This window comes from Podarcis raffonei, chromosome 1 (assembly GCF_027172205.1).
Source record: "Podarcis raffonei isolate rPodRaf1 chromosome 1, rPodRaf1.pri, whole genome shotgun sequence".
Lineage (NCBI taxonomy): Eukaryota > Metazoa > Chordata > Lepidosauria > Squamata > Lacertidae > Podarcis > Podarcis raffonei.
This window is the reverse complement of record NC_070602.1, coordinates 21,805,481-21,830,380: the sequence shown is the minus strand read 5'-3', so window position 1 is coordinate 21,830,380 and position 24,900 is coordinate 21,805,481. Positions and strand designations below refer to the sequence as shown.

The window sequence follows — 24,900 nt, the reverse complement described above, 5'->3', positions numbered from 1 at the left end:
AAACAACACCACTTTGTCCCTCTCCCATTTTGCTGGGTTGGTAGTTTGCCTTTAGAAGTGTGTGGGGTCATTTTCATGCAGCTCTTCCCCCCATGTCTTGTTTGGTCCTTGGAAACGAAAAGGCAAGGACTCAGAGAAGTATTCCTCAAGGATTTTACTTGTGTGCACTAGCAAAAGTTATTTCCTTGGGGAAAGAAACACTCGCCTCTTCTTCCCCTGGTTGAGCTTCATCATTGGTTTCGTAGTAGCTCAATTTATTCCCACACAGGAGGCAGCTATGCCACTTACAACCAGCGGGTGGTCAAAGTAGAACATGATACCCTGCAGGAGGGATGGTGGAACCTGTGGCCCTCCAGCCATTGCTGGACTACAACTCCCATCATCCTCAGCCACTGACCATGCTAGCTGGAGCTGATGGGAGTTGGAGTCCAACAGCATCTGAAGAGCAGCAAGTTCCTCACCCCGGATCAGGTCAGGCTGGACCGCTAGTTCATACAAATTGTGGTCGTTTTTATAATCAAGACATCTGTCCTCCTACTTCCCTTATCGTTGTTTAAAAACAAAATGAAGACATTCGGTTTTCAGTGTGTGTGTGTGTCAATTAACATATCTTTGCTAACCACACTAAACATTTATTAAGCCTTTGGCTCTCTTTCCCACCCCTCCATAATTCTGTAGAATCCTCCAGGATGTCCCACTCGGCTGATGATTTTACAGAATGATAGATCCTGGCAAATTACAGGGACCAGATGCTTCGCTGCAGTTATCTTCCAAAATTATGCATTTGGGGAACGTCTGCAATGAAGCGGGAAATGCCAGGAGAATTCCCAAGATGGAAAGCAAGGGAAATGTTTCTGTCACAAGATTAGTTGATGCACATGGATCAGAAACGGCCGTTTAATTCAGAATCGGTTTAGTATTCTGTTCCTTCTTGGACACCTGTGGTTCTGAGATCAGCATTGTTTCGGATAACTCACCCTGGGATTGGACTAAAGATTCCTGTTCATGCATAGTCCCAGATTTATGAGATTAATTTTTCTGCTGTCTTGTTTGCTATATTATATAGTCCCATTTCTGCTGTTAGGCCCTGTAGTGTGCCAATGATGTCACTAACCTTCACTGCACTGTCTATCCTTCCCCCATCCTTCCTGCCGTCCCTGAAGAGTTAGCATTTCTTGCAATATGGGAGCTGTACTTGAGGAGTGCTTGGGGACAGCAGCATGGGCCAAGCTGTCCAATGCAGGCTTCAGGAGCCCTAACACAGCCTCACAAGATTGGCAGTGGTGAGATTGCAGTATTCCAAACCCAGATGGACCTTCTGGAAAATGTGGGAAATCCCCTCCCCCCAATTCTGCGGTGGGCTTGATCCTGCCAGACTCCCAAATCTGCTAGTGACAACCCTGCTCATTTCACCTAGAAAAGAAGAACTCTAGTTTTCTTTACTTCTTGGCTACCACATGTCTTCTGCTCTGCTTTACCTCTGATTTTAACATAGATAATTTCTAAACTTGTTTCAGAATTGGTGCAGTTTGCCACAACTTGCCATTCTTTTCCATTTTCTTTCCGCCCCACAAATGTCTTTAGTTACGGGGGAAAGCTTCCATTTTGTGGAGGTGACTTTTGGGTTCACCTTTCTCACACTTCATTTCAAACTGTCCATCCTCGGATTCTTTTTCTGCAATGCAAATTCGCCATGTAAACCTAAAGCATCCTGTGCCATTGTGGTGAGCATCTTTGATCTTCTTTTGCTGTGTGCTTGACATTGCCTTCTACTACAGCTCTTAACATATTCCATTTCTTTCTGTATATAGTTCCCAATTCCATATATAATCTAAATCCTCTGACCACTTCAGCTCTTCAAGAGTTTGGTAGGAATGACGTGGTGACCAAATCTAAAGATCTGAGGAACGTTAGACCCTCCCCCCCCCCAAAAAAACACCAGTAGGTCTTTGTGCTTGACTCCAGCTGTTGCTATTTCAGCACATTCTCTGCCTTCTTTAAAATATATATTTAAGGTAGGAAGTGGGCTCAGCATCTAGGGAGGGAATAACGCTCAGTGGGGGAGACATACTTCACATGCGGAAGGTCCCAGACTCAATTCCTGGTACTTCCACTTAGAAGATGTGAAAGACTTCTGTCTGAGATACAGCGAATGCAATCTCAGGTTCAATCTCAAGGCAGGGTTGGGGAAGACTGCCAGTTCACAACACTGAGCTAAATGGACAAATGGTCTGACCTGGTCTGCCTTCTTCTCTTTCCAATAGGAGTTGTCTTTTTTTCCTAGTTGCCTTGCATTAGCTGTTTGTCGCTAGCTGTTGTGCTCGTGTGTGGTGTCTTTGTGGTGCTGGTGGCAGACTCTCAACGGAGACTAGAGGGGACTGAAGTTCTCTGTTTATCCACAGAACAGATACAGCATGGGAAGAGGCCGTGCAATGTCTCAGTTTGCCTAAACCCTGACCTGGAGGGACCACCACTAAGAATAAGAGGTTAGTTCAGTGTCCATTCAGCCTTGGTTTCATCTCTGCAGCTTCACAACCAAGGTGCTTAGTTAGAGCTGAATGTGATGGTGGTTCTGGCAGTCTCTGAGCTGACCTCATCGACCATTTTGCACAGAGCCTTGGATTACAAGACTAGATATCTCCCCAGCCCAGGTTTGAAGTGGGCAACTTGGAGCTCTCACAATGTTCTTCTTTCAGCGCAATCGGTTTCTTCTTGTTTATGATCTCTAGCAAAGTTTGCCAACTGTTCTTTGCAAAAGAGCAGCAAGCTGACTCTGAAATTGCTTTGTCTCTCAGGCGTCTCGCTAATCTAACCCCTGTAATGAATTCTTGAGCTATCCTTATTTCAAGTTACAGCACAATACGATAGGGGATAGGGAAATTGTGTATTCTTATTACAATGTTCTGGCTAAAGTAGGTGACCTCCCCTCGCCCCCTGCTGATATAAGACCTGCAGCTTCATGTTATCTGCTGGCTTCTAACTGCACACACCAGCCTCCAGCTGCCTCAGAATTTTGTGCTAGGGAAGCCATTCAATCCCTAGAGTTAAGTCACAAAGAAAGAGTTAGGCCAGGCACATGTAATCAGTACAGCTTTCATTCTGTGTTATCATTGTTGAAGAGTTCTGAAGACCAAGAGTCCATCAAGTTTAGCTCAAAAGGACCATTGAAGATATCCATTCTTGGACTTGATGGAGGAAGTCTTTGCAGAGAAGAAATATTTGTAGCAAGCTTAACACTGTTTGACTGTTTGAGGTTGGCTTCCTAGTCCATTTTAGCATGGCAGGATCTAACTCTGATTCCAAATGATGTTGCAGTAACTTATTTACCATAGGAAAGAGTTTATGCAATGGCGGCTGCAGAAATCACATCTGTATAACTACCCTGGATTGCCAGGCTTCTTTGGACATGTTAACCCCCCCCCCAACATTATTAATTGCCCAGTAGTTCACTACCTGTCTGTGTTTTCCAGATAGTCTTAGCTCTGTGACCCACTCTCCTTAACCTGTGACTCCCCCCCCCCCGGTTTACGTGGCTTCCCCATGTTTCTATGTGAAAAAGGCGCTGTAGTGACCCTCTTTCAATTGTACTCTTTCTAAGCCCCAAATCACCCAGCATATATAGATGATGAGTTTACTCTCATATCGGCCTGTTTTGCCTCTGACGGATGCTAGCCATGCAATGCTAAGATTCCATTTTGCCTCCTCTGTCTAAGTGAAACTGTTTGCCAGGTCTTGATGAATGGACACTTTCAGTCCCCAACCTTCCTTAAAGGTGAGAAGTATTTCATCTAACATCACATAAAGAACCAACCCATTGATTGAAAGAATCTCTGGCTGGCCAGCTCTGTTCTGCAGTGTGCCTCTTTCCTCTAAAGAAGGGACCGGAACAGGATTGTGAATGCAAAACTGGGACATCCTCTTGGTTTCTTCTTTTGGTGTCTTAGACTTTGATAGAGAATGTCATAGAAGAACAAGAGACCAAGTATGATTGAAGGGGTTCTCCAGACACTACTATTTGTGCTTCTAGTGCGGCAGTGGCGTAGCGTGGGGGGTGCAGGGGGGGCAACATCTGGGGGTTAGGGGGCGCAAATCCACGAGTTAGGGGGCGCAAATTACTTGCCTTGCCCCAGGTGCTGACAACCCACGCTACGCCACTGTAGTGCGGCTCTTCATTGAGGACAATCCTTCAGATTTCTCCAGAAAAGTATTCTCTAGCAGATCTTTGATTACTTTAGGAACATCCCATCACTTTTGATAAAATTTACATCAGCAGAAGGTATTGTCAATAGGATCCATTGGTCAAAAGAGAAATCTGCTTTCACGTACAAAACAGTTACTTTTGTTTTTTAATCCCATTAATATTCAAGGATCCTTCCTTCCTTCCTTCCTTCCTTCCTTCCTTCCTTTCTCTTTCTCTTTCTCTTTCTCTTTCTCTTTCTCTTTCTCTCTTTCTCTCCCCCTTCTCTCTCCAGGTGCCACAAAATCTAGCTTGCTGTCAGCACCCAGTATAGTCAGTATGTTTGTACCAGCACCCGAAGATTTTATTGATGACCAACCGACCATGATGACTGACAAGTAAGCATCTTCATTTCTTCATTCTAATTGCACACACAAATGATGGCAAACACACAAATGATGAAACAGTCAAAGCATCTACAAAGCTATTCCAGTGCAGGTTCAGACTGGGAAAGGTCTCTATTAAAAAGGCTTGTTAAGAGAAGAAAGTCTTCAGTAAGCGCTGAAGAGGCAACAGAGATGACGCCCGTCTAATACTCAAAGGGAGGAAATTCCTAAGAGTAGTTTTGTGACACTAAGGGCCTGATTCCTGCATTGGCCGAAATGGACCTCCTCATATCTGCAGAAGACTTTCAGCTGCAGAGTGCAGTGGTCTGACAGGTTATATAAGGGGAGAGATGATCTTTCAGGTATGCTGGTCCCATCCTGTAACGGACTTTATACACTGAAAGCAGCTTTGGACTTAGCCCAGAGATTAACAGGTAGCCACTTATGTATTTAGTGGTTTGTCATTTAAGACCAACAATAGACACAGAGCTGATTTATAAACAGCAGCAGCAGAGCACTTTGTAACCCAAACAAAACTGGAAGTACAGTGGTGCCCCGCAAGACGAACGCCTCGCAAAACGAAAAACTCGCAAGACGAAAGAGTTTTCCGTTTTGGAGGTGCTTCGCAAAACGAATTTCCCCGTGGGCTTGCTTCGCAAGAAGTAAGCCCATAGGGAAATCTCCGCCGGCCTTCAGAAGAGGTCCTGGACCTCTTCTGAAGGCCGGCGGGGGGCAAAAGTCTTTGCTCCCCTCGCCTGCCTTCCCGGGACAGCGGAGACTTCTCCGCTGTCCCGGGGCGATCTGAAAATGCTGGCGGGCGGCAGCGAAGGCTGCGCTGCCGCCCGCCAGCATTTTAAAAGCCCCCGGACAGCGGAGACTTCTCCGCTGTCCCGGGGCGATCTGAAAATGCTGGCCGGCGGCAGCGAACGCTGCGCTGCCGCCAGCCAGCATTTTCAGATCGCCCCGGGACAGCGGAGAAGTCCTTGCCCCCCCCCCCCAGCCTTCAGAAGAGGTCGGGGGACAGACTGTCCCCGGACCTGGTCTGAAGGCGGTTTCCCTAGGAACGCATTGATTGATTTTCAATGCATTCCTATGGGAAACCGTGCTTCGCAAGACGAAAAACTCGCAAGAAGAAAAAACTTGCGGAACGAATTAATTTCGTCTTGCGAGGCACCACTGTATCTTTAGAAGACTTTCTTAAACTTTTCAAGTAAAGAAAGTTGGAAGGGCAAAACAGAAGACACTTGTAACAAGTGTTAGACTAGATGAGAACTGGGGATTTATATATTTTTTTTACAAAAATCTCCCTCAAGGCAAGAAAAACCTCCCTTTCCCCCTGATAGGAGTATGATGTTTCTCATTTCTATGATTTGGGGGGGATGATGGGGCAAAGGGAGGGGAAAATAACAAGGAAAAACTGCAATGCGATTTTCAGCAGGGGTCCCATTTTTAAAGGGAAATTATGGGGAAATAACAGGTTTATTTATTGAGTTATTTGGATATTTATTCAATGTATATTTTTCCTCCTGCCCCGCCCCAAAAAGGAGCCCTGGGTGCCATACACATCAATCAAAATCACAATTAAATTAGGTTAAAAATATTCTAAAAACCATGAAAAACATTGTTGCAGCCAGAGATCTCAGAGTTGCCAGGAACAGTGCCTTTCAGCCATATTATTATTATTATTATTATTATTATTATTATTATTATTATTATTATTCTATTCCACCCTTCATCTGAGGATCACAGGGTAGTTGACAATATAAAGTGCCTGGGTAAACAGGAATGTTTTGAAATTCATACTGTAAGTATGCTTTTATGTTTGTTTTTATGCTATATTTTTATGTTGTGAACCCCCTGGTCTCTACAGATGAAGAGCAGCATACAGATTTATTAAATAATAATAATAATAATAAGTCAATAATGAGGGGGACAGATGCACCTGACCAGGGAAAGCATTCCACAATGGGGAGCTGCCACTGAAAAGGCCCTATCAAGGAAGCAGTGGCAACTGGGCAGATGCTAGGATGATGAATTGCACACAGCCAAAAAAGAGGACTGGGGAACAGGTTGGCATAAAATTCACAATGCTTAAATGCATGCACATTTAGACATAATTACTGTAGTGTAAATAGAAGTGTAGTACATCTCGCAATAGTGAGAAAGACGAATCTGTTCAGTGTGCTATCCCAGCGCTAAGCCTTGATGGGCATCTTCAATACAGCTGTTCTTCCTCCTTCTTTATCTTTAAACTGGGCTGGGATTGAAGAACCCTCAAAACAAAGTACGCCTTCAGATAGAGGACTATCTTGTGTAAAACAGGACATGTGGCCACCTTCAGGTGCCCAGAGGCAAAGTACTCAGACAAAAATGTGTTGGGAATGGTGCTCTGAACCTTGTGCTCTGACCATTCTGCATTACTCCTCTGAATGCATTAATCAAGTACCAGTGGCTGGAAAAACCCTGACTGTAGCATTACAAAGGGAATAAAAGGAAGTAGAATTAAGATTTTCATTTTATTTTTGCAAATGACCAAATCTCTCGCGAGGTTAATTTTGTATCAGCCGGTCGGTCTGGCTGCTTTCAGAAAGCTTTGGCAGCAGGTAGTAAACTGGGCTAAATGAGATTGACTTTCATGACCTTGCTGGCATTTTCTCCTGCTGCCGCTGAGAGGGAAGAGGAAAATTGCCTGTACAATCCCATTAAGTTCAAATATCACAATCTGTTGGAGACATTAGTGAGTGGTTGATCAAATTACCCAAGCATGCCCATTGGGCCAAGATGTACTGGTTTCCCAATGTTGTTTGTCTCTTTCTGTGCCCTGCGATATTCTGCCTCATCTCTCCTGCATCTGACATGTCCCTTAAGATCACACATTACACACACACACACACACACACACACACACACAGCCTTGGCAAAGTTTTCAAAGATGTCTCTTGGCATTGCAGGAGCAGCCTGCCAGTCAGTGCCCAAAGCAGATAATGCTGAATAAATGTCTTCCTTCCTTTCCTGCAAGCCAACCCACAGATCCATCAGTCATGGCTTTAATCACTGTAGGAATATAATATCCTCTTTTAATGCCTAGACTTCTTCTTCATAATTTTCTTACAGGTGCCATGATTGTGGAGCCATCTTGGAAGAGTATGATGAAGAAACATTAGGTCTGGCCATTGTGGTTCTCTCCACGTTTATTCACCTCAGCCCAGATCTGGCTGCTCCTTTGTTGCTGGATATCATGCAGTCTGTAGGAAGGTAAGAAACTTGCCTTGCCTTGCCCTGCCTTGCCTTGCCTTGCTGCTTTATACTGACTCAGACTAATGGTACACCTTGCTTAGTATCACCTTCATTGACATAGAATCATAGAAAGGTAGAGATGGAAGGGATCCCAAGGGTCATCTAGTCCAACCCCCTGCAATGTAGGAATCTCAGCTAAAGAAATCCATGACAGATGGCCATCCAACCTCTGCTTAAAAACCTCCAAGGAAGCAGAGTCCACAACCTCCCGAGGGAGACCATTCCACTGTTGAACAGCTCTTAGAAAGTTCTTCCTGATGTTTAGTCAGAATCTTCTTTCTTGTAACTTGAAGCCATTGGTTTGGAGTCCTACGCGCCAGAGCAGGAGAAAACAAGCTTGCTCCATCTTCCATGTGACAGCCCTTGAGATGTTTAAAGGTGGCTACTTTCTTGGGCTCCATGATCACTGCAGATGGTGACAGAAGTCACGGAATTAAAAGACGCCTGCTTCTTGGGAGAAAAGCAATGACAAACCTAGACAGCATCTTAAAAAGCAGAGACATCACCTTGCTGACAAAGGCCCGTATAGTTAAAGCTATGGTTTTCCCAGTAGTGATGTATGGAAGTGAGAGCTGGACCATAAAGAAGGCTGATCGCCGAAGAATTGATGCTTTTGAATTATGGTGCTGGAGGAGACTCTTGAGAGTCCCATGGACTGCAAGAAGATCAGACCTCTCCATTCTTAAGGAAATCAGCCCTGAGTGCTCACTGGAAGGACATATCCTGAAGCTGAGGCTCCAATACTTTGGCCACCTCATGAGAAGAGAAGACTCCCTGGAAAAGACCCTGATGTTGGGAAAGATGGAGGGCACAAGGAGAAGGGGGCGACAGAGGACGAGATGGTTGGACAATGTTCTCGAAACTACGAACATGAGTTTGACCAAACTGCAGGAGGCAGTGGAAGACAGGAGGGCCTGGCGTGCTCTGGTCCATGGGGTCACGAAGAGTCGGACACGACTAAACGACGACAACAACAATAATCTCTCCTCTCCATTTCCTCTTCTCCCGGCTAAACATACCCAGCTCCTTCAACCATTCCTCATAAGGCTTGGTTTCTAGGTCCTTGAGCATCTTGGTCACCCTCCTCTGCACACTTTCCAGCTTGTCAACATCCTTCTTAAACTGTGGTGCCCAGAATTAGACACAGTATTCTGGTCTGACCAAGGCAGAATAGAGCAGTACTATTTTACTGCTCTATTTTACTATTTTACTTCCCTTGATCTAGACGCTATACATCTGTTGATGCAGCCTAGAATAGCATTAGCTTTTTAAATAGAAGCTCTCCAGGGTTTCAGGCAGGACTCTCCCCCAGCCCTATCGAGAAATGTCAGGGATTGAATCTGGGAACTTCTGCATACAAAGCAGATGCTCTGTCACTGAGCTATTCCTCTTGCTTCCCTCCCTTCTGTGCAGAAATGGTTTGCAACCATGAGGGAGTTGACTATCGTCGCTGTCACTTGGTAGCCCTGAATGTATGGGAATGTATTAGGGATGGGGAACTCGTGTTGCTGGACTACAACTCCCATAACCCCTGACTGTCATCCACACTGACTGGGGCTGGTGGGAGATGGAGTCCGACAACATCTGGACACCATGCGATATAAGAAGTGGCATGGAGGAATTTGAAAGGTAGTTAAAAAATGTTGCTAATATCCAGGATGGAGAGGTTCATGTCCTCTAGATGTTGGACTCCAAAATCCCCAGGCAGCATGGCCAATAGTTCCCTGTCCCTGGGGGGCCACACTTCTGACCTTCATGATAAGTGGCATGGAGGAACCTGAAAATTGGTTAGAGATTGCTGCTGAGGGATTCTGCCCGGGAACTGCTGTAAACATCAGATAACTGATGAAGTTTTGATGCTCACCCTCACAGTGAGAGCTACTGGTATCTGGGGAAAACTCCTTCTTGCAGAGGACAGTGGGCTCCCAGCTGAAAATGTCCTACTCCCATGTCATATCCTCACCTTTTGCTATCTCCATAATTTATACTTTCACTTGCCTGTGAAGTTGGAAGGGATTGGACCTGAGCCCATTTGTATGCTAAGTTCACATGTTGTCATCACTTCCTCTTTGTCACAAGAAGGGAAAGTGAATAGAAGTTCCGACAGTTTTGCAACAGTGGCCAAGCTGTTCTGCATAGCTCAGTTGGGAGAGCATGAGACTCTTAATCTCAGGGTCATGGGTTTGAGCCCCACATAGAGTGGAAGATTCCTGCATTGCAGAGGGTTGGACTAGATGATCCTTGTGGTCCTTTCCAACTCTACGATTCTATGATAATGGTTTAGCAAAAGTATGTCAGATTTTGCCAGCCAGGTATTGACCAAAGATAGTCTTCATGATTATTGTGAAGTCATTTTATCTGGGATTTGATTTGATTGCACCAGCCATTTCGACTATTTTACTTTAATAAAAATAAATTGTTTTTGTTTGCCTCCTTCTCCGCCAGGTTGGCTTCGAGCACCAATTTTTCTAATCAAGCAGAAAGGTACAGTACAATCAAAACAAGTTTTTCCCCTCTATACAGACCACAAACAAGTGTATAAATATCCCCTGTTTGGTGGAGGTAATTTTGAATTAAGGAGGGGGGAAACAGAACAAAAAACCCACAGCAAACATATTTGGTTTCCTCTTCCTTGCTTGTCATCATGCTGTAGTTTGCAGCACCATCCGTTGGCAGCCACATGAACTGCTATGTGACGACAACCTTACATTTTTATGTAACAGGAAGATATGCAAGCTGGGGGGGGAGCACTAATTTGAGCGAAGACATTCGAATCACATGCAGTGAATGAGTGTTCATTCAGCCCCCCAGTTAACTCTTACTCTTTTCTCGCCACAACGTATTTGAAATGAAATTCCTACTGAACAGATCAAAGTGGGTGATGTTTCGTTTTTCCATGCTGAGATATGCTTGAAGAATCATGGCATCTCCCTCCCTCTTTATTTCTTCATTTTGTTCCTCAGCATGATGATCCCAGGGAATGCTGCAGGCGTGGCCAAGCAATTTCTCCGCTGTATTTTCCATCAACTGGCTCCCAATGGCATACTTCCCCAGCTGTTCCAGAGCAACATCAAAGGTAATGTGCAAATGTCTGAGATTTGTTTCCCTTCCTCTCCACAACCTCCATGCTGAAACTTCTTTGGAAAACAACAACCACTCCAAATGTTGTCATTTGCAGATGGAAGTTTTCTACGGACCTTGGCTACATCTCTCATGGATTTCAGTGAACTGAGTTCCATAGCTGCTTTGAGCCAGCTCCTGGAGGTTAGTCTACCATCTGTGTATCTTTCACAATCACTGTTTTCTTTCCACTGGATGTACTTTACATCTTCTCATCTCACACCCTAAACTTTTCTACTCTCGAGTTTTGCTTTTACTGGGGCAGAGCTGAAACTGCTCAGACACTTCCATTTTGTGTAGGGCAAACACCGCGTTTATTTTTCAATGTGTGTCTTCTCTCACAGCACTGAGAACTAAAGAAGAGTCCTGCTGGATCAGGCCATTGGCCCATCTAGTCCAGCATCCTATTCTCACAGTGGCTGATCAGATACTTGTGGGAAGCCAAGAAGCAACAGCTCTCTGCCCACCTATGATTGCCAGTAACTAGTGTTCAGAGACATGATGCTTCTGACAGTTCAAGCAGAACATAGCCATCAAGACTAGTAGCCTTTGGCTACTAGCTGGCCTTAGACACTTGAGGTGTATTTTTTTTTGTTCTCACCCTATTCTTGTGATTGTAATTTGTTTTAAACTGTTTTAAAGTTGTGTTTTAAGTTGTTGCAACCCACCCTGGGGCCTTAGGGTGAAGAACAGGTAATAAATAAAATAATTCATTTACACAATGGGGCTTTTCATAGAATTTGAGAATTGTAGAGTTGGAAGGGACCCCAAGAGTCATCTAGTCCAGTCTCCTGCAATGCAGGAATCTCAACTAAAGCATCCAGGGCAGATGGCCATCCAACCTTTGCTTAAAAACCTCCACAGAAGGAGAGTCCACAGCCTCCCGAGGGACAGCGTTCCTTTGTCCAACAGCTTCCTTTTTCTTCCTTTCCTCTCCGCTGCATCCCCAACACTTTGGTTGGGGACCCTCAGCTGCAGATTTGTGGGACGGGGGTACACAGAGGCTGGAAATGGGAGGAGAGAAACCCAAAGTCTCCTTGCACAAATGGATTTCCCTTGATCAAACAGGCAGACATGATTACATGTTGTCCCATTGCTACTATAGGTAAAAAATAACATCTGTGTCCAAATGCATGGCACTGAATGCCAGTCGCTGGGGGTCAAAAATCAGGGGAGGGATGTCTTTAGTCCCTGGTTGTGGCATTTCCAGAGGGACCTTGCTGGTTGCTGTTGAAACTAGGATGCTGGATTAGAAAGACCTTTTATTATAGCCGTTCTTCTAACTCAGGATTACTACACACACACACACGTATCTCCAGATCAATTTCATTTCTTATCATTACATTTATATTCCACCTTTCTCTCCAAGGGTGGGGTACGTGGTTCACTCTTTCACCTTCACAACAACCCTGTGAGGTAGTTTAGGCACCACCTGCATATTTGCTTCTCCTCATTCCTGTGATGTATAACGTACACCAGCCTTTCTCAACCTGATGCCCTCCAGATGTTTTGAACGCCAACTCTCACCAGCTATAGCTGGCACAGGTGTACTGGTTGGAATGGATGCAAGTTGAAGTGCTGTAGGTTAGGAAAGGTTGAGATACAAGATAGTTTGTAATTTATTTGTTGGAGGGAATAGGAAATCAGTCCCTATCGTTTGCACTTTTCAAAAATGGTCCTCGCCGTCTTGTTTTGTTTTGTTTTTTGTGAGCAGGGTTTGAATTGTCCATGTACTTATTTTATTAGGGCTTAAACACCAAGAAGAATTTACCAGCAGGGGGCGGGATGCTACGCTGCTTGGAGAACATTGCTACGTTCATGGAAGCTTTGCCGATGGATTCCCCCAGCAACCTCTGGACCACAATCAGCAACCAGTTCCAAACGTTCTTTACGAAACTGCCCTGTGTTTTGCCACTTAAGGTACAGTGCTTGCAATCCCAGATTCAGTCCTTGTCATCCCCAGGTGCTGCTGAGAAAATCACCCACCTAAAACCTCAGACAGCTGTTGCCAGTCATTGTAGACAGTGTGAAGCTAGATGGGCCAGTGGTCTGACTTGGCAAGCACCTATCCAATCTGAGTGGAGATTTCTCTCTCTCTCTCTCTCTCTCTCTCTCTCTCTCTCTCTCTCAATTTATACAGGGTTTGGTCAAGGAGGACTTGCATGCTGGCAAATCTGTGTTAGCTCAACTTACCCATCATCTAGTACAGTGTTTCCCAAACTTGGGTTTCCAGCTGTTTTTTGACCACCATTCCCATCATCCCTAGGTAACAGGAACAGTGTCAGGGATGATGGGAACTGGAGTCCCAAAACAGCTGGAAACCCAAGTTTGGGAAACCCTGATCTAGTAAGTAGCAGGCACTGCCATGCACCACCTGCTAGAGCTGGCTATCCATGCAGGAGTGGAAGCGCTACAAAGTGGTAGCTCCAGCCCAAAAGCCCACTCTTAACTCAGACAACTGCCTCTCAGACAGTCTCACATTGTGTGCTTCTGCACTTCTGTACGGCTGCCTTTTCTTTAGCATCCTTTATATCTGGCAGGGCTAAATTACATTTTAAGGAAAGGCACTAACGCTTTCTTCTGTGTCCTCCCCCGTTTTCTCCCCAGTGTTCTTTAGATTCTAGTCTAAGAATAATGATCTGCTTGCTGAAGATACCCACCAGCAGTGCTGCCAGAGTAAGTGCTCGAGATTTTATATATTTATATGAAACCTCCCGTCTTCCTCATCATTTCAGGTTTCTTCCTTATCTCTTAGTGGGAAGAGTATTATAGCCGTGCAATTGTGCCGTGTCAAGCAGGATAGGAGTTCTCTGAATCTAGGTTGCATTAATGTGTGGGAGGGATTACATTCCCTATGTGGGTGGGAGTTTATGTCTTCTTAAGGAGTTGAATTTCTTTTTCTTCTTTTTTTAAAACGGCACCAGTAGATTTACCTAGAGCTTTGCAGTTTGGGACAAACCGAACCAAGATGAGAGCAAGTACAGGATTTGGTTAATGAAAAATATTGAATAGCAGAGGCTGCATTTCTTGGGACTTTCATGTCTGGTTTAATTAAGGGAGGCAAGCACATGCCTTAATGGCACATGGCTGACGGTGTGAGCCAACGTCATTGAAAAATGTTGCGTTTGAGGCAATGCGATGGCCAACTTTTTGTCTGCAGCTGTCGGCTTGTGACTTTTAGCTGCACCTGAAAGCTGTTGCCCGGTGTGTTGGACAGCAAAAGATCATCATGTTTGTGTGGACTGGTTTTCCAGAAGTGAGGTCAACCAGGCAACTCTAAGTAGAGCAGAGCATGCAGAAGGCCTCACAGCCATTCCCTGGGATTTTCTGGCTTAAAGAGCCAGGTAGCAGGTAATAAGAAAAATTATCTGCAGGAGACCCTGGGAAGCCACTGCCTGCCAGAGTAGAACATACTTGGTTAGATGAACAAATAGCCTGATTCCTATGACTGTTTCAATAGCTTTGATCTCAAAGAGAGTGAGATGCTTTTATCCATGTGCATTTGTGCTTACCCACATGGTTATTTATTATTCATTAGATTTATTAGATTTATTTTCCGCCCTTCATCATAAGATCTCAGCGCGGTTCACAGACTATGGTTCACAGGGAGCCTATGGGAGCTAAACAGTTTCCATGCTCAACTTAAGAATACCCCAGGGGAAGAGGATTCTGTTCATTCCTGGAACACTTTGTTGTTGTTGATTTATTAATTGCCTAGTAAACCACTGTCTCAATGGGATTTACACATGATATAATTAAAAGCAGTTAAAAGGACAAAAATAACTAGTAATATAGGGTTGTGGGTTCAAGCCCCATGTTGGGCAAAATATTCCTTCATTTCAGGGGTTTGGACTAGATGACCCTCGTGGTCCTTCCAGTTCTATGATGTAAAACAAGGCAAAAACCCTGGCAAATGGACACTCATAGTAAAGGGCTGTTTAAGGTAAAGGTAAAGTACTCCTGGGCAGTTATGTCCAGTCAAAAGTGACTATGGGGTTGTGGCTCTCATCTCGCTTTCAGGCTGAGGGAGCTGGTATTTGTCCACAGACAGCTTTCCGGGTCATGTGGTCAGCATGACTAAACTGCTGGGGAGACCATGCATTAAAAAAATAAAGGACTCAAAAATAACTTAAACTAGGTTTTAATAAGAAAAACAAAAACTCCTTTTACTCTAAGTACATTAACAACCAAACCAGACCCAACCACCAACCCATCCCCCAGGGTAATGGGAGAGCTAGGTGCTGCTCCTTATATACTACACCCAAATGCTGACACACCTTAATCAAATACAACTCAGCAGCACCTGCTACATTTCACAGCTGTAAAGCTGGGTCTCGTTATCTTACTCTGGCCCTTGCTCTGGCCCCTTAAAGACATACACATTGGGTGGAACAATGATGAACCTTTACATTTAAATAAACCATTCAACAATGTCCAGTCAAAAGTGACTATGGGGTTGTGGCTCTCATCTCGCTTTCAGGCTGAGGGAGCTGGTATTTGTCCACAGACAGCTTTCCGGGTCATGTGGTCAGCATGACTAAACTGCTTCTGGTGCAGCGGAACAGCGTGACAGAAACCAGAGCACATGGAAATGCCGTTTACCTTCCCGCCGCAACGGTACCTGTTTGTCTGCTTGCACTGCCGTGCTTTCAAACTGCTAGGTTGGCAGGAGCTGGGACAGAGCAACAGGAGCTCACCCCATCGAGCAGATTCGAACCGCCGATCTTCTGATGGGCAAATGCAAGAGGTTCAGTGGTTTAGATCACAGCGCCACCCGTGTCCCTTCAAAAGGCCATTTATTCAGCAGGGAATGCCTGTATGAACAAAAATGTCTTCAGTTGTTTCTGGAAAGTACATATAGTACCTGTCATATCTTGACAGGATAGCTGCTCCATAGAAATTCATATCTTGACAGGAAAGCTATTCCACAGAAAGCCCTACTCAGTATTATTGTGGAGTGGGCTTCTGAGATGTTTGGAAGTTGCAGGAGAAACTCTCCCCCAAAAACTCTCATGCAATCTGCTGGGTGTATAAGGGTCTCTCAAGCAACCTGGTCTTTGAGCTGCCTAGGGACTTGTATGTTTAACGCCAACACTTTGAACTTGACCCGGTTGCAGATTGGCAGCCAGTGCGAATCTTGCAAGCAGAACTCTTTCCAGGAGTTCTCTCAAGGTGCTGGCTGGGAATCCCAAAGTGTGACTACAGTCATTGGAACGAATCAGTTTGGGCAGCTGCAACTTCATATCCTTCAAGTTAAAAAAAAGGGGGGGTAGACTTTGTTATAATGAATGATTTCACAACCCACACACCCTTCGTTTTGCTGAAAGAAGCATATATTTCCTGACATGCCCTCCACTTTCCTTTCATTGCAGAGTCTGCTGGAGCCATTTTCCAAATTGCTGAGTTTCGTCATTCAGAACGCTGTCTTCACCCTAGCGTATTTGGTAGAGCTGTGTGGTTTGTGTCACAGAGCTTTCACAAAGGTAATTAACTGGCTTGTTTCCTTTTAATTGCACTAGAGACAGGGGCAAATGGGGAACCCACCTACCCCTTATTTTTGTTCTCAAGCGAAATTGACATCGAAGCAACCTCTGTTCCATCTGCTTTTTAAAATTAGAGGTAAAGTTGAACGTTACAGAAAGGAACTGAAACTCTGGCCAAAACCTGCTTGAGAGGTTGTAAAAATATTATACTTTACCTTTTCCTTGATGGATCTGGGGATAGCTCATTAATAGAAATTCTGGAATCTACCGGGGTAAAGGTAAAGGTAAAAGTCGTGGCCGACTCTGGGGTTGTGGCGCTCATCTCGCTTTATTGGCCAGTCATGTGGCCAGCATGACTAAGCCGCTTCTGGCGAACCAGAGCAGTGCACAGAAACGCCGTTTACCTTCCCGCCGTTTACCTATTCATCTATTTGTACTTTGACGTGCTTTTGAACTGCTAGGTTGGCAGGAGCAGGGACTGAGCAACGGAAGCTCACCCCGTCATGGGGATTCGAACCGCCGACCTTCTGATTGGCAAGTCCTAGGCTCTGTGGTTTAACCCACAGTGCCACCCGTGTCCAGGGTGTACTTGCACACTAATACATCTGTGTGGGAAACTTTTTCAGCCCAAGGCCCTCATTCTCTTCTGGGCAGCCCTTCAGAAGTCACATGCTAGAGTCAAAAGTAGGCAGAGCAATTGATGCAGCCTTCTTTCTACACAAGCTTACACATCCCTATCTATCCTCCATCCACATGAATGTGTGTGTGAGCGGGGGGAGGTGTTTGCATCTTCCATGTCTGCCATAGTTTGAGAGGTATATTTTCCATTATGTCCACTACATTCTACCTCGCTGCTGTGGTATTTGCATTATCAGTAATTCTACTGAACATGCATTAGGCCATCCTGTCTCTCAAAAATAAGAGATGTTTCCTCCTCATCTGACAAAAATCCAGATGAATAAACTGTAGGGACATCTGGAGTTCATCTCACAGGGGAGCAAATTAGCTTGGGAGTGGGGGTTAGAAAGTTGCCCTCCCCCCATCTTTCCATTTGTCTATGCACCAGGACAAAATGCTCAATGGAACAGCAGATGTCATTGACATAATCCTCTCAGATGCAACATGCCCTTCCCTCCTGGAAGAGAAATCCTTTGCATCACAGGGGAGAGGAGCTGTGGAGCTTAGACAGATGCATAAACACACGCAGGCCGTTGTAGGGCACTGAGCCCCTGTGGGAATGCCAATGTGTGTGCTCTATGAGCAAGCACACACCTCACTGGTTTTCTTCTTCTTTCAACTCTATTTTCTTGCTCAAATTCTATGGACTAGACCCTAAATTCCAATGAAAGGGCTTGCGTATGCATAGTACATTTAAAGCACATTACCTCCCCCAAAGACTCCTGGGAGCTGTAGTTCGTTAACAGTGCTGAGAACTGTAGCTCTGTGAGGGTAAGCTACAGTTCCTGGAATTCTTTGAGGAATGTCATGTTCTTTAAATGGTGTGGATGCAACCTGGAACTCCCTTTGCAGGATGAGGCTGCTGATTGAAAGGGGTGGTGCTAGGGAGTTTTAGAAGTTGCCCCTACATTCCTCTGTTCCTTCTGAAAATCTGTTTCAGTGGGGACTGCAGAGTACAGATGAGATGGAGGGATTTTCTTTCTGGAAGCAATATTACAGACGGCTGGAGAACACCTGGTACTAGGGATAATAGCTTTATTGATGCACAGGGAACTGAGGCAGTGCTACAGAAACCTGCTACAGGGCAGAAAACTACAAGAAGGAAGTAGCTGAAGGGAATGGCACATGGTTTTAGTTGTGTCTATACTAATGCACAGAGAATGAGAAACAAGAAAGATGAGTTTGAGTTGTTGATACAGAATGGCAAATATGACCCAATAGGCTTTACTGAAACCTGGTGGGATGAGATTTATGGCTGGAATGTAGAAATTGAAGGGTGTAACCTTTTCAAAGGGCATAGACCAAACAGGAAGAAAGGAGTAGCATTATATGTAAAGAATATGTACACTTCTGAAGAGATGCAGAGGTTCAAGCAGAGGTTGGATGGCCTAAGCTGTCATGGATGCTTTAGCTGAGATTCCTGTATTTCAGAGGGACAGACTAGATGACTCTCAGGTTCCCTTCCAACTCTCCAATTCTTTGATTCTGTGAGCATGAGCCTCTCCTGGAACAGAATCTTCATTCATGGAAGGGCAATTCAGGATCTAAGCCTCTGTATGTGATTTGTATATAAAAGTGATTTAGTGGTTAGTTATAGGTGTTATTTTATGGATTTTATGCTATTCTTTTAATGTATTTGGCTTTCTTCTAAACCACTCTGTACTTGTGGAAAGGGAGGCATATAAATCATGTAAACAAATAGCAGTCAAGGATTTGGTGTTGAAGAATGTTGGAAGCATTAATTTAATCCTGATTTGTTCACTTTTCTTTTAGGAAAGGGATAAGTTCTACTTATCCCGCAGTGTCATCTTAGAGTTGCTGCAAGCTCTGAAGTTAAAATCTCCCTTGCCAGATACAAACCTTCTGCTTTTGGTCCAGGTACGGACAAACACTTTTTAAAAAATGGTTTTACAGTGAATGTATTGCGTGGGGTTTCCAAGCACTGGACAGCCAGTAGCTAAAAAGGGTTGAATGTCTGTATATCTGGAAACGTTTGCCTAAACAAAAATGTTTTAAGCAGACATTGAAAAGAATACAGAACTCAAAGTCATGAAGCAAGAGCAGCTGGGGAAAAACCAAAACTTTACAAAAACAAGCTATGGTTTCCTTGATCATTGTCATAGGGCAACACATGGTTAACTCCTGTTAACCAAACCATGGTTTAGTGTTAAGTGTGAGCTAGGCCACTGGGAGAGCTCCCTCCCAATTAAATCACCCTTCCTCTGTATTGGGCCTGAAGGACTCCTGCGCTACCAGATTGGAAGGAAAGCACACAGCAGATGTTGCTCACTAGAGAGACACACAACTTCTTTTTTAAAAAATACAGCAGCCTGACAGTAGCCATCCTCCACTGCAGAATGACTGGGCTGGCAGTTGCTGGCACTTAATCGCATCGAAATGACAAGGAGCTGAAATGGAAGTGACCTGGGTGGCCCACGGCGCAATGCACAGCTCTGCAGACTTGCTCCCCGGGTCACGCACAGTTCCACATGATTGACAGCCTCTTTTCTTTCCCCCCTCTGAAGTGCCTGGCGCTGCGCTCGGGCATATGTTTCTACGAGCCGCAGCTTCTCGTAAGCAACGGGCACATTAGTCAGAGAAAATTAGCAGTTGCCAGGAGAGTTGGAAAGTAACATTGACGTTCTAAATTACAGAGGGCTTAGAATTTCCCTAAAAACAACTATTATAATATCAGTGTTAAGAGGAGAAGCTGGGGATGTGTGTGTGTGTGGTTGGTTGTTGTGGGGGGGGGGTAACACACCAGGTAGTGGGTTCAGGGGAAAAAAATTGATGTTTGCAAGTACGTTGGATCAGGCCCTTCCTCATTAATTAAACACAGATCAATCTGGAACCTTTATTTATGTATTTAAAAAGAGAAGAGGGCAGTCCTTTCTGCTTCTTGGACTCTGTGAGAAACAGGCAATGTTACACAGAATGACAGAGTACTTGCCCCCCCCCCCAACAAATCTCCCCACACTACAAGAAACACATACACACGTATGCACAAGGGTCTGGGAATGGCACTCTGTTTGTCATGGCATACTGTGATTGCCAGCGGGGCATTTTTTAGGACTGAAGCTTGGGACGAGCTACTCATGGCAGCTCCGTCATTGTTTGAAGTGTTGGGAAACAGTCTGAGGCTGTCATGCTTCTTGAATACCAGTTGCTGGCAACCACAGGAAGAAGAGTTTGAAGAGTTTGGATTTGTTATCCCACTTTATCACTACCCTAAGGAATCTCAAAGCAGCTCACAATCTCCTTTCCCTTCTCCCCTACAACAGACACCCTGTGAGGTGGGTGGGGCTGAGAGACTTCAAAGAAGTGTGACTAGCCCAAGGTCACCCAGTAGCTGCATGTGGAGGAGCAGGGAAGAGAACCCGGTTCACCAGATTACAAGTCTACCGCTCTTAATCACTACACCACACTGAAGGGAGAGTGCTCCTGTGCTCAGGTTCTGCTTGTGGGTTTCCCACGGCCATCTGGTTGGCTCTTATGAGGACTGGATGCTGGACTAGAGTGGCCATTGGCCTGATCTAGCAGACCTCTCCTTACATTCTTGAAGCTTTTTCTGTGAGGCAGGGAAGGAGGGTTTTCGTTTCCCCTTGGCTGCCTTGTGTCAAGGGTAAATCTCTCCTGCCCCTCGCATCCCACAAAAATATATATGCTAGAATTCAGCGGCATCCCTGCAAAAGCCTCTGAACCCCATGCCCACTTTGGTGGGAGCTGAATGGCTCTATGGAACTCGGGTGTGCATTTTTGACCCAAGCCCTAGCACCAACCTCTCCCAACCCGGTGCCCTCCAGATGTTTTGACCTATAAATACCATCCTCCCTGGCCATTGGTCAACTTCACAGGGGTTGGCAGGAGTTGCGGTCCAAACAGTCTGCAGAGTGCAAGATTGTGGAAGGCTTACTTATGTAATCATGGGTCTTCCACACCACCTAAGAATAGGAGGTCTGAGGAAGGCTTTCTCAACACCCTGCTAAAGATGTCCCTAGAAGGAGGATCCTTGGGAGACAATGAAGCCTCCATCTTCTGCTCATGAGTTTGTGGGTCTGCCTCCAACCTCTGACCCTACTGGGTTGCCAGATGGATCCAGTTCCACACCCCCTGCTATATAAAGAACAGGAAGTGGCCTACCACAATGGGAAGGTGGTAGAACAAGGTGGGACATTGAAATACCACTTGAGCAATCACTTAATACTCCTGTGTATAGCTGCGTGAGACATGTAGGGACTCAAGCTGCTGCTTGATTTGACAAAGATAGCAGTACGGGGGCTAAGAACGTTAAATAAGAAGCAAGGTGGGCTGAATAACAAAAGATATATTCCTGACATTTACATTTGATACCCCAATTATTTCCACGTTACTCATCGCTGTCAGAATTGGTAGTGACACAAAACAAGAGGAAAGCTTTCTTTACGCTGGAGGATGGAAAAGTTTGGGTAGGTGGTATAATCTGCATGAGGAGTTCATATGAGCACCGCTTCCCTGCGAGGAGAGCAGTTGTGGGGCAGGAAAGGTGTGGTGGTCCCACTAGCTGGCCTCCCTTGGAAGCGAGAGTGAAGCTGCCAAAGGCTTAGGGTGTGTCTAGGAGTAAAGCCCATAGGGTGCTGGGGTTCGAAACCTGTCCTCATGCTCTTGACATGGGTATGGGGGGATTCCCTGGAGCAGAACTGTTTCTGGAATCAGCAGCTGTATGGGATTGTGGGGGTAACGACTGTTAGCTATTTTTTTTAGTTATTCAGAGCGATGCAGCGGTTTCACCCTCAGACCTCAGTGATGGAGTGGACTCCACACACAAGAACTGAAGATGAATCTTGACTTGTCAGGATGGCAGCAATTTGTATTATTCAAATGTATTAAGTCCAACGCAATACCTTTCTCTCCCTTGAGCCCAAGAGAGGGTTTAGTCCTTTTGCTTTCAAAACTCCTTTGTAGCAGTGCATAAGCCATTGGTCCATAGCTTGTCTGTCCTCACAAACCCCTCCGGACAGCATCTTCTTGAAGTCTTCACACTCCCATATTCTCAGTCAGCGAAAAAACGACAGCACAACCAGCCAAACCTTACCTCCCACCTTCACTGTCTAAGGCACAAACACACTCACTTTTAAAGGAAGTTAAGTTAACAACACCATAGTTCAGCGTTTCTGTCACCTTAATGGGAACCACCTGCTTTGCAGCTGTTATATTACATGTGTTTTCTTTTCCGCAGTGAAATTTATTGTTTGTAAAATGCATTTTCTAACAAATACAGTGCAAATACTAAGAGTGACCACAGCAGATGGAACAGGGTTCTTCTCTTTGCCCAATCCTATAGCTAGGCACAACACATCTGTCCCCCAACCTGCTGCCCTCCAGACCAGAGCTCTCATCAGCCCCAGCCAGCATAATCAATGGTCAAGGATAATGGGACTCATTGTCCAGAACATCTGGAGTCCATCGGGGTGTGGAAGGCTGGTCCAAGGTTTCTGCTACCTGAGATCCTTTTACTTGGAAATGACAGGGATTGAACCAGACACATTCTGCATGCAAACTGCCACTGAATCATGCCCCCATCACCAGCCCTGACTTTGGTCAGGGACATCAGTTTGTAATTCCTTCAGGGTGGGAGGGAGAGATCTCATGCATCTTGAATGCCACAGGGTTTTTCTTTCCACCAAGGCCTTAATATTGTCTCCATGCTGATTTCTGCTGACAGCAACAAGGCGCAAGCATAGGGCAGAATGTCATGTGGCCATAGCTCAGTGGTGGGCCGTGCGGAAGGGCCCAGACTCAATCCCTCTCATCTCCAGGTAGGCCTGGGTGAGGACCCTGCCTAAAACCCCGGAGAGCAGCTGCCAATCAGTGTGGACAATTTACACAAAACAAATAAAATACCGTGAAAATCCCTGAAACGAGAAGTAATCGACTAGAAATATTATCTTATAGAATTAAACTAAATAACAAAAATCAAAAAGTTTAAGGAAAAAATTAGAAAAACCTAGAATTGAACAAAGTCTTAATGGGATGCCGGCTGCAAACCTTGTTTCACTGAACTATTCAGTTTCCTCAGAAGAAAATAGAGAAATCATAAACCTTAAATGATTTGAAACAAACTAAAGAACAGGGCTGAAATGCTCCCCTGAGTTTACAAAAAAGGTTTGAAAACCTAAAGTTTTCAAGTTTTAGACATCGCCCTATTTAAAGAAAGCCAAGCAGTAGTAATAAGGAGTTGAGGACTTGGCTGTGAAAAATCTATTATTGCCTTTACAAAAAGGTTAAAAAAAACCCTACATAGCACAAATTCAAAGAAAGGAATACAAGATAAGCTGTTTTAGATTTTAAACAAACTCAAGAACAGGGCTGAAACGCTCCTTTGGTCTAGATGTTACTGCTGATGTTAAAGACTGATGATGTTAAAGTTTAATCAGTGTGGACAAAGCTGAGCTAGATGGACCAATGGTTTGATTCAATTTAAGGCAGCTTTTTCATCTTCTAAATCTAGGCCCTTGCATAGGCCTCAGCCTGTTGCTGAGGTCATTCTCTCCATCCCCAAACCTAGACTACTAGTCTTCCTGGATCTCTGCCCAACCAACTACCCCTGAAGGCTTTGCTGACACTTTATCACAGACAGCAGATTTCTAGGGAGAGGCTCAGCAGACATTTATCCTGTTTCTCTTCTGTTGTTTTGTGGCTTTTCTTTTACAATACTGGCATTAAATCTGTTGCCGGTGACGTCCTGGCATCTTGCAAGGAGTTGATATGGGCGATAGTGAGATGCTTTGGAAATAAGTGGTGGGGCCTTTGTCTAGTTTGCCCAGTCTTCCGCTTGCGATGTCAGGTTGAAACACAGCCCACTTCCTGGAGGGATGCAGATAACGTTGTCCAAAACGAGAGCCTCGGAAACAGTAAAGATGAGCAGGAGGCTATTGCTCTTTGCAAATGCATGGCTGTAGCCACCTGTTCACATTTAAATGATCTCAAAACACATTCAGCTTAATTACTTGCATGTGCCAGATTAGCCGGTTGCAAAAAAAAAGGGAGCATTTGTGCACCTCTGCTTTACCATATGTGCACATACATACAGTGGTACCTTGGGTTACATACGCTTCAGGTTACAGACTCCGCTAACCCAGAAATAGTACCTCAGGTTAAGAACTTTGCTTCAAGATGAGAACAGAAATTGTGCTCTGGCGGCGCGGCAGCAGCGGGAGGCCCCATTAGCTAAAGTGGTGCTTCAGGTTAAGAACAGTTTCAGGTTAAGAACGGACCTCCAGAACAAATTAAGTTCTTAACCCGAGGTACGACTGTAGTTTGTATAGCCAAAGACTCCTCCCTGACTCACATTTGCCTGGTTTGCACATAACACAAAGCCAATTATCATGTCATGAGAATGAGCAATCGTGCAGATCTGTCCACCTAAATGAGACTTGCTACGAACGTTGGGAGATTCAGGGCCAACAAAAGGAATCACAGAATCATAGAATTGTAGAGTTGGAAGGGACCTCTGTATAGTAAAGATGCTGAATATACTTAAGGACCGTAACTCTTTGTCCCCAGTTTCTCAATTTACTGCCTTGTTTTTATTCCAGTCTTCCCCTAGCCCGGTGTGCTCCAGGTGGTTTGGACTACAGCTCCCATCAACCCTAACTGCCATGGCCATGATGGGAGTTGTGGTTCAAAACATCGGAAAGGCGCCATGTTGGAGAAAGCTGTTCTAGTCCAGTGTTTCCCAACCTTGGGCTTCCAGCTGCTTTTGGACTACAGTTCCCATCAT

General features: G+C 45.0%; 1 protein-coding gene across 6 annotated transcripts in view; it reads left to right on the top strand.

The window, feature by feature from the left end:
* The window catches only part of UNC79 (unc-79 homolog, NALCN channel complex subunit), a 133,065-nt gene that overhangs the window by 90,754 nt on the left and 17,411 nt on the right, over positions 1-24,900 (top strand). For 5 of the 6 annotated variants that reach the window (XM_053376274.1, XM_053376261.1, XM_053376251.1 and 2 more), the window contains 10 exons: positions 2,403-2,486; positions 4,473-4,575; positions 7,678-7,818; positions 10,306-10,344; positions 10,824-10,936; positions 11,039-11,124; positions 12,727-12,900; positions 13,588-13,656; positions 16,353-16,463; positions 18,915-19,019. In XM_053376274.1, coding sequence (XP_053232249.1) covers positions 2,403-2,486; positions 4,473-4,575; positions 7,678-7,818; positions 10,306-10,344; positions 10,824-10,936; positions 11,039-11,124; positions 12,727-12,900; positions 13,588-13,656; positions 16,353-16,463; positions 18,915-19,019 — 1,025 coding nt within the window. The remainder of the gene's footprint in view (positions 1-2,402; positions 2,487-4,472; positions 4,576-7,677; positions 7,819-10,305; positions 10,345-10,823; positions 10,937-11,038; positions 11,125-12,726; positions 12,901-13,587; positions 13,657-16,352; positions 16,464-18,914; positions 19,020-24,900) is intronic. The other variant, XM_053376264.1, reaches the window with a different exon arrangement.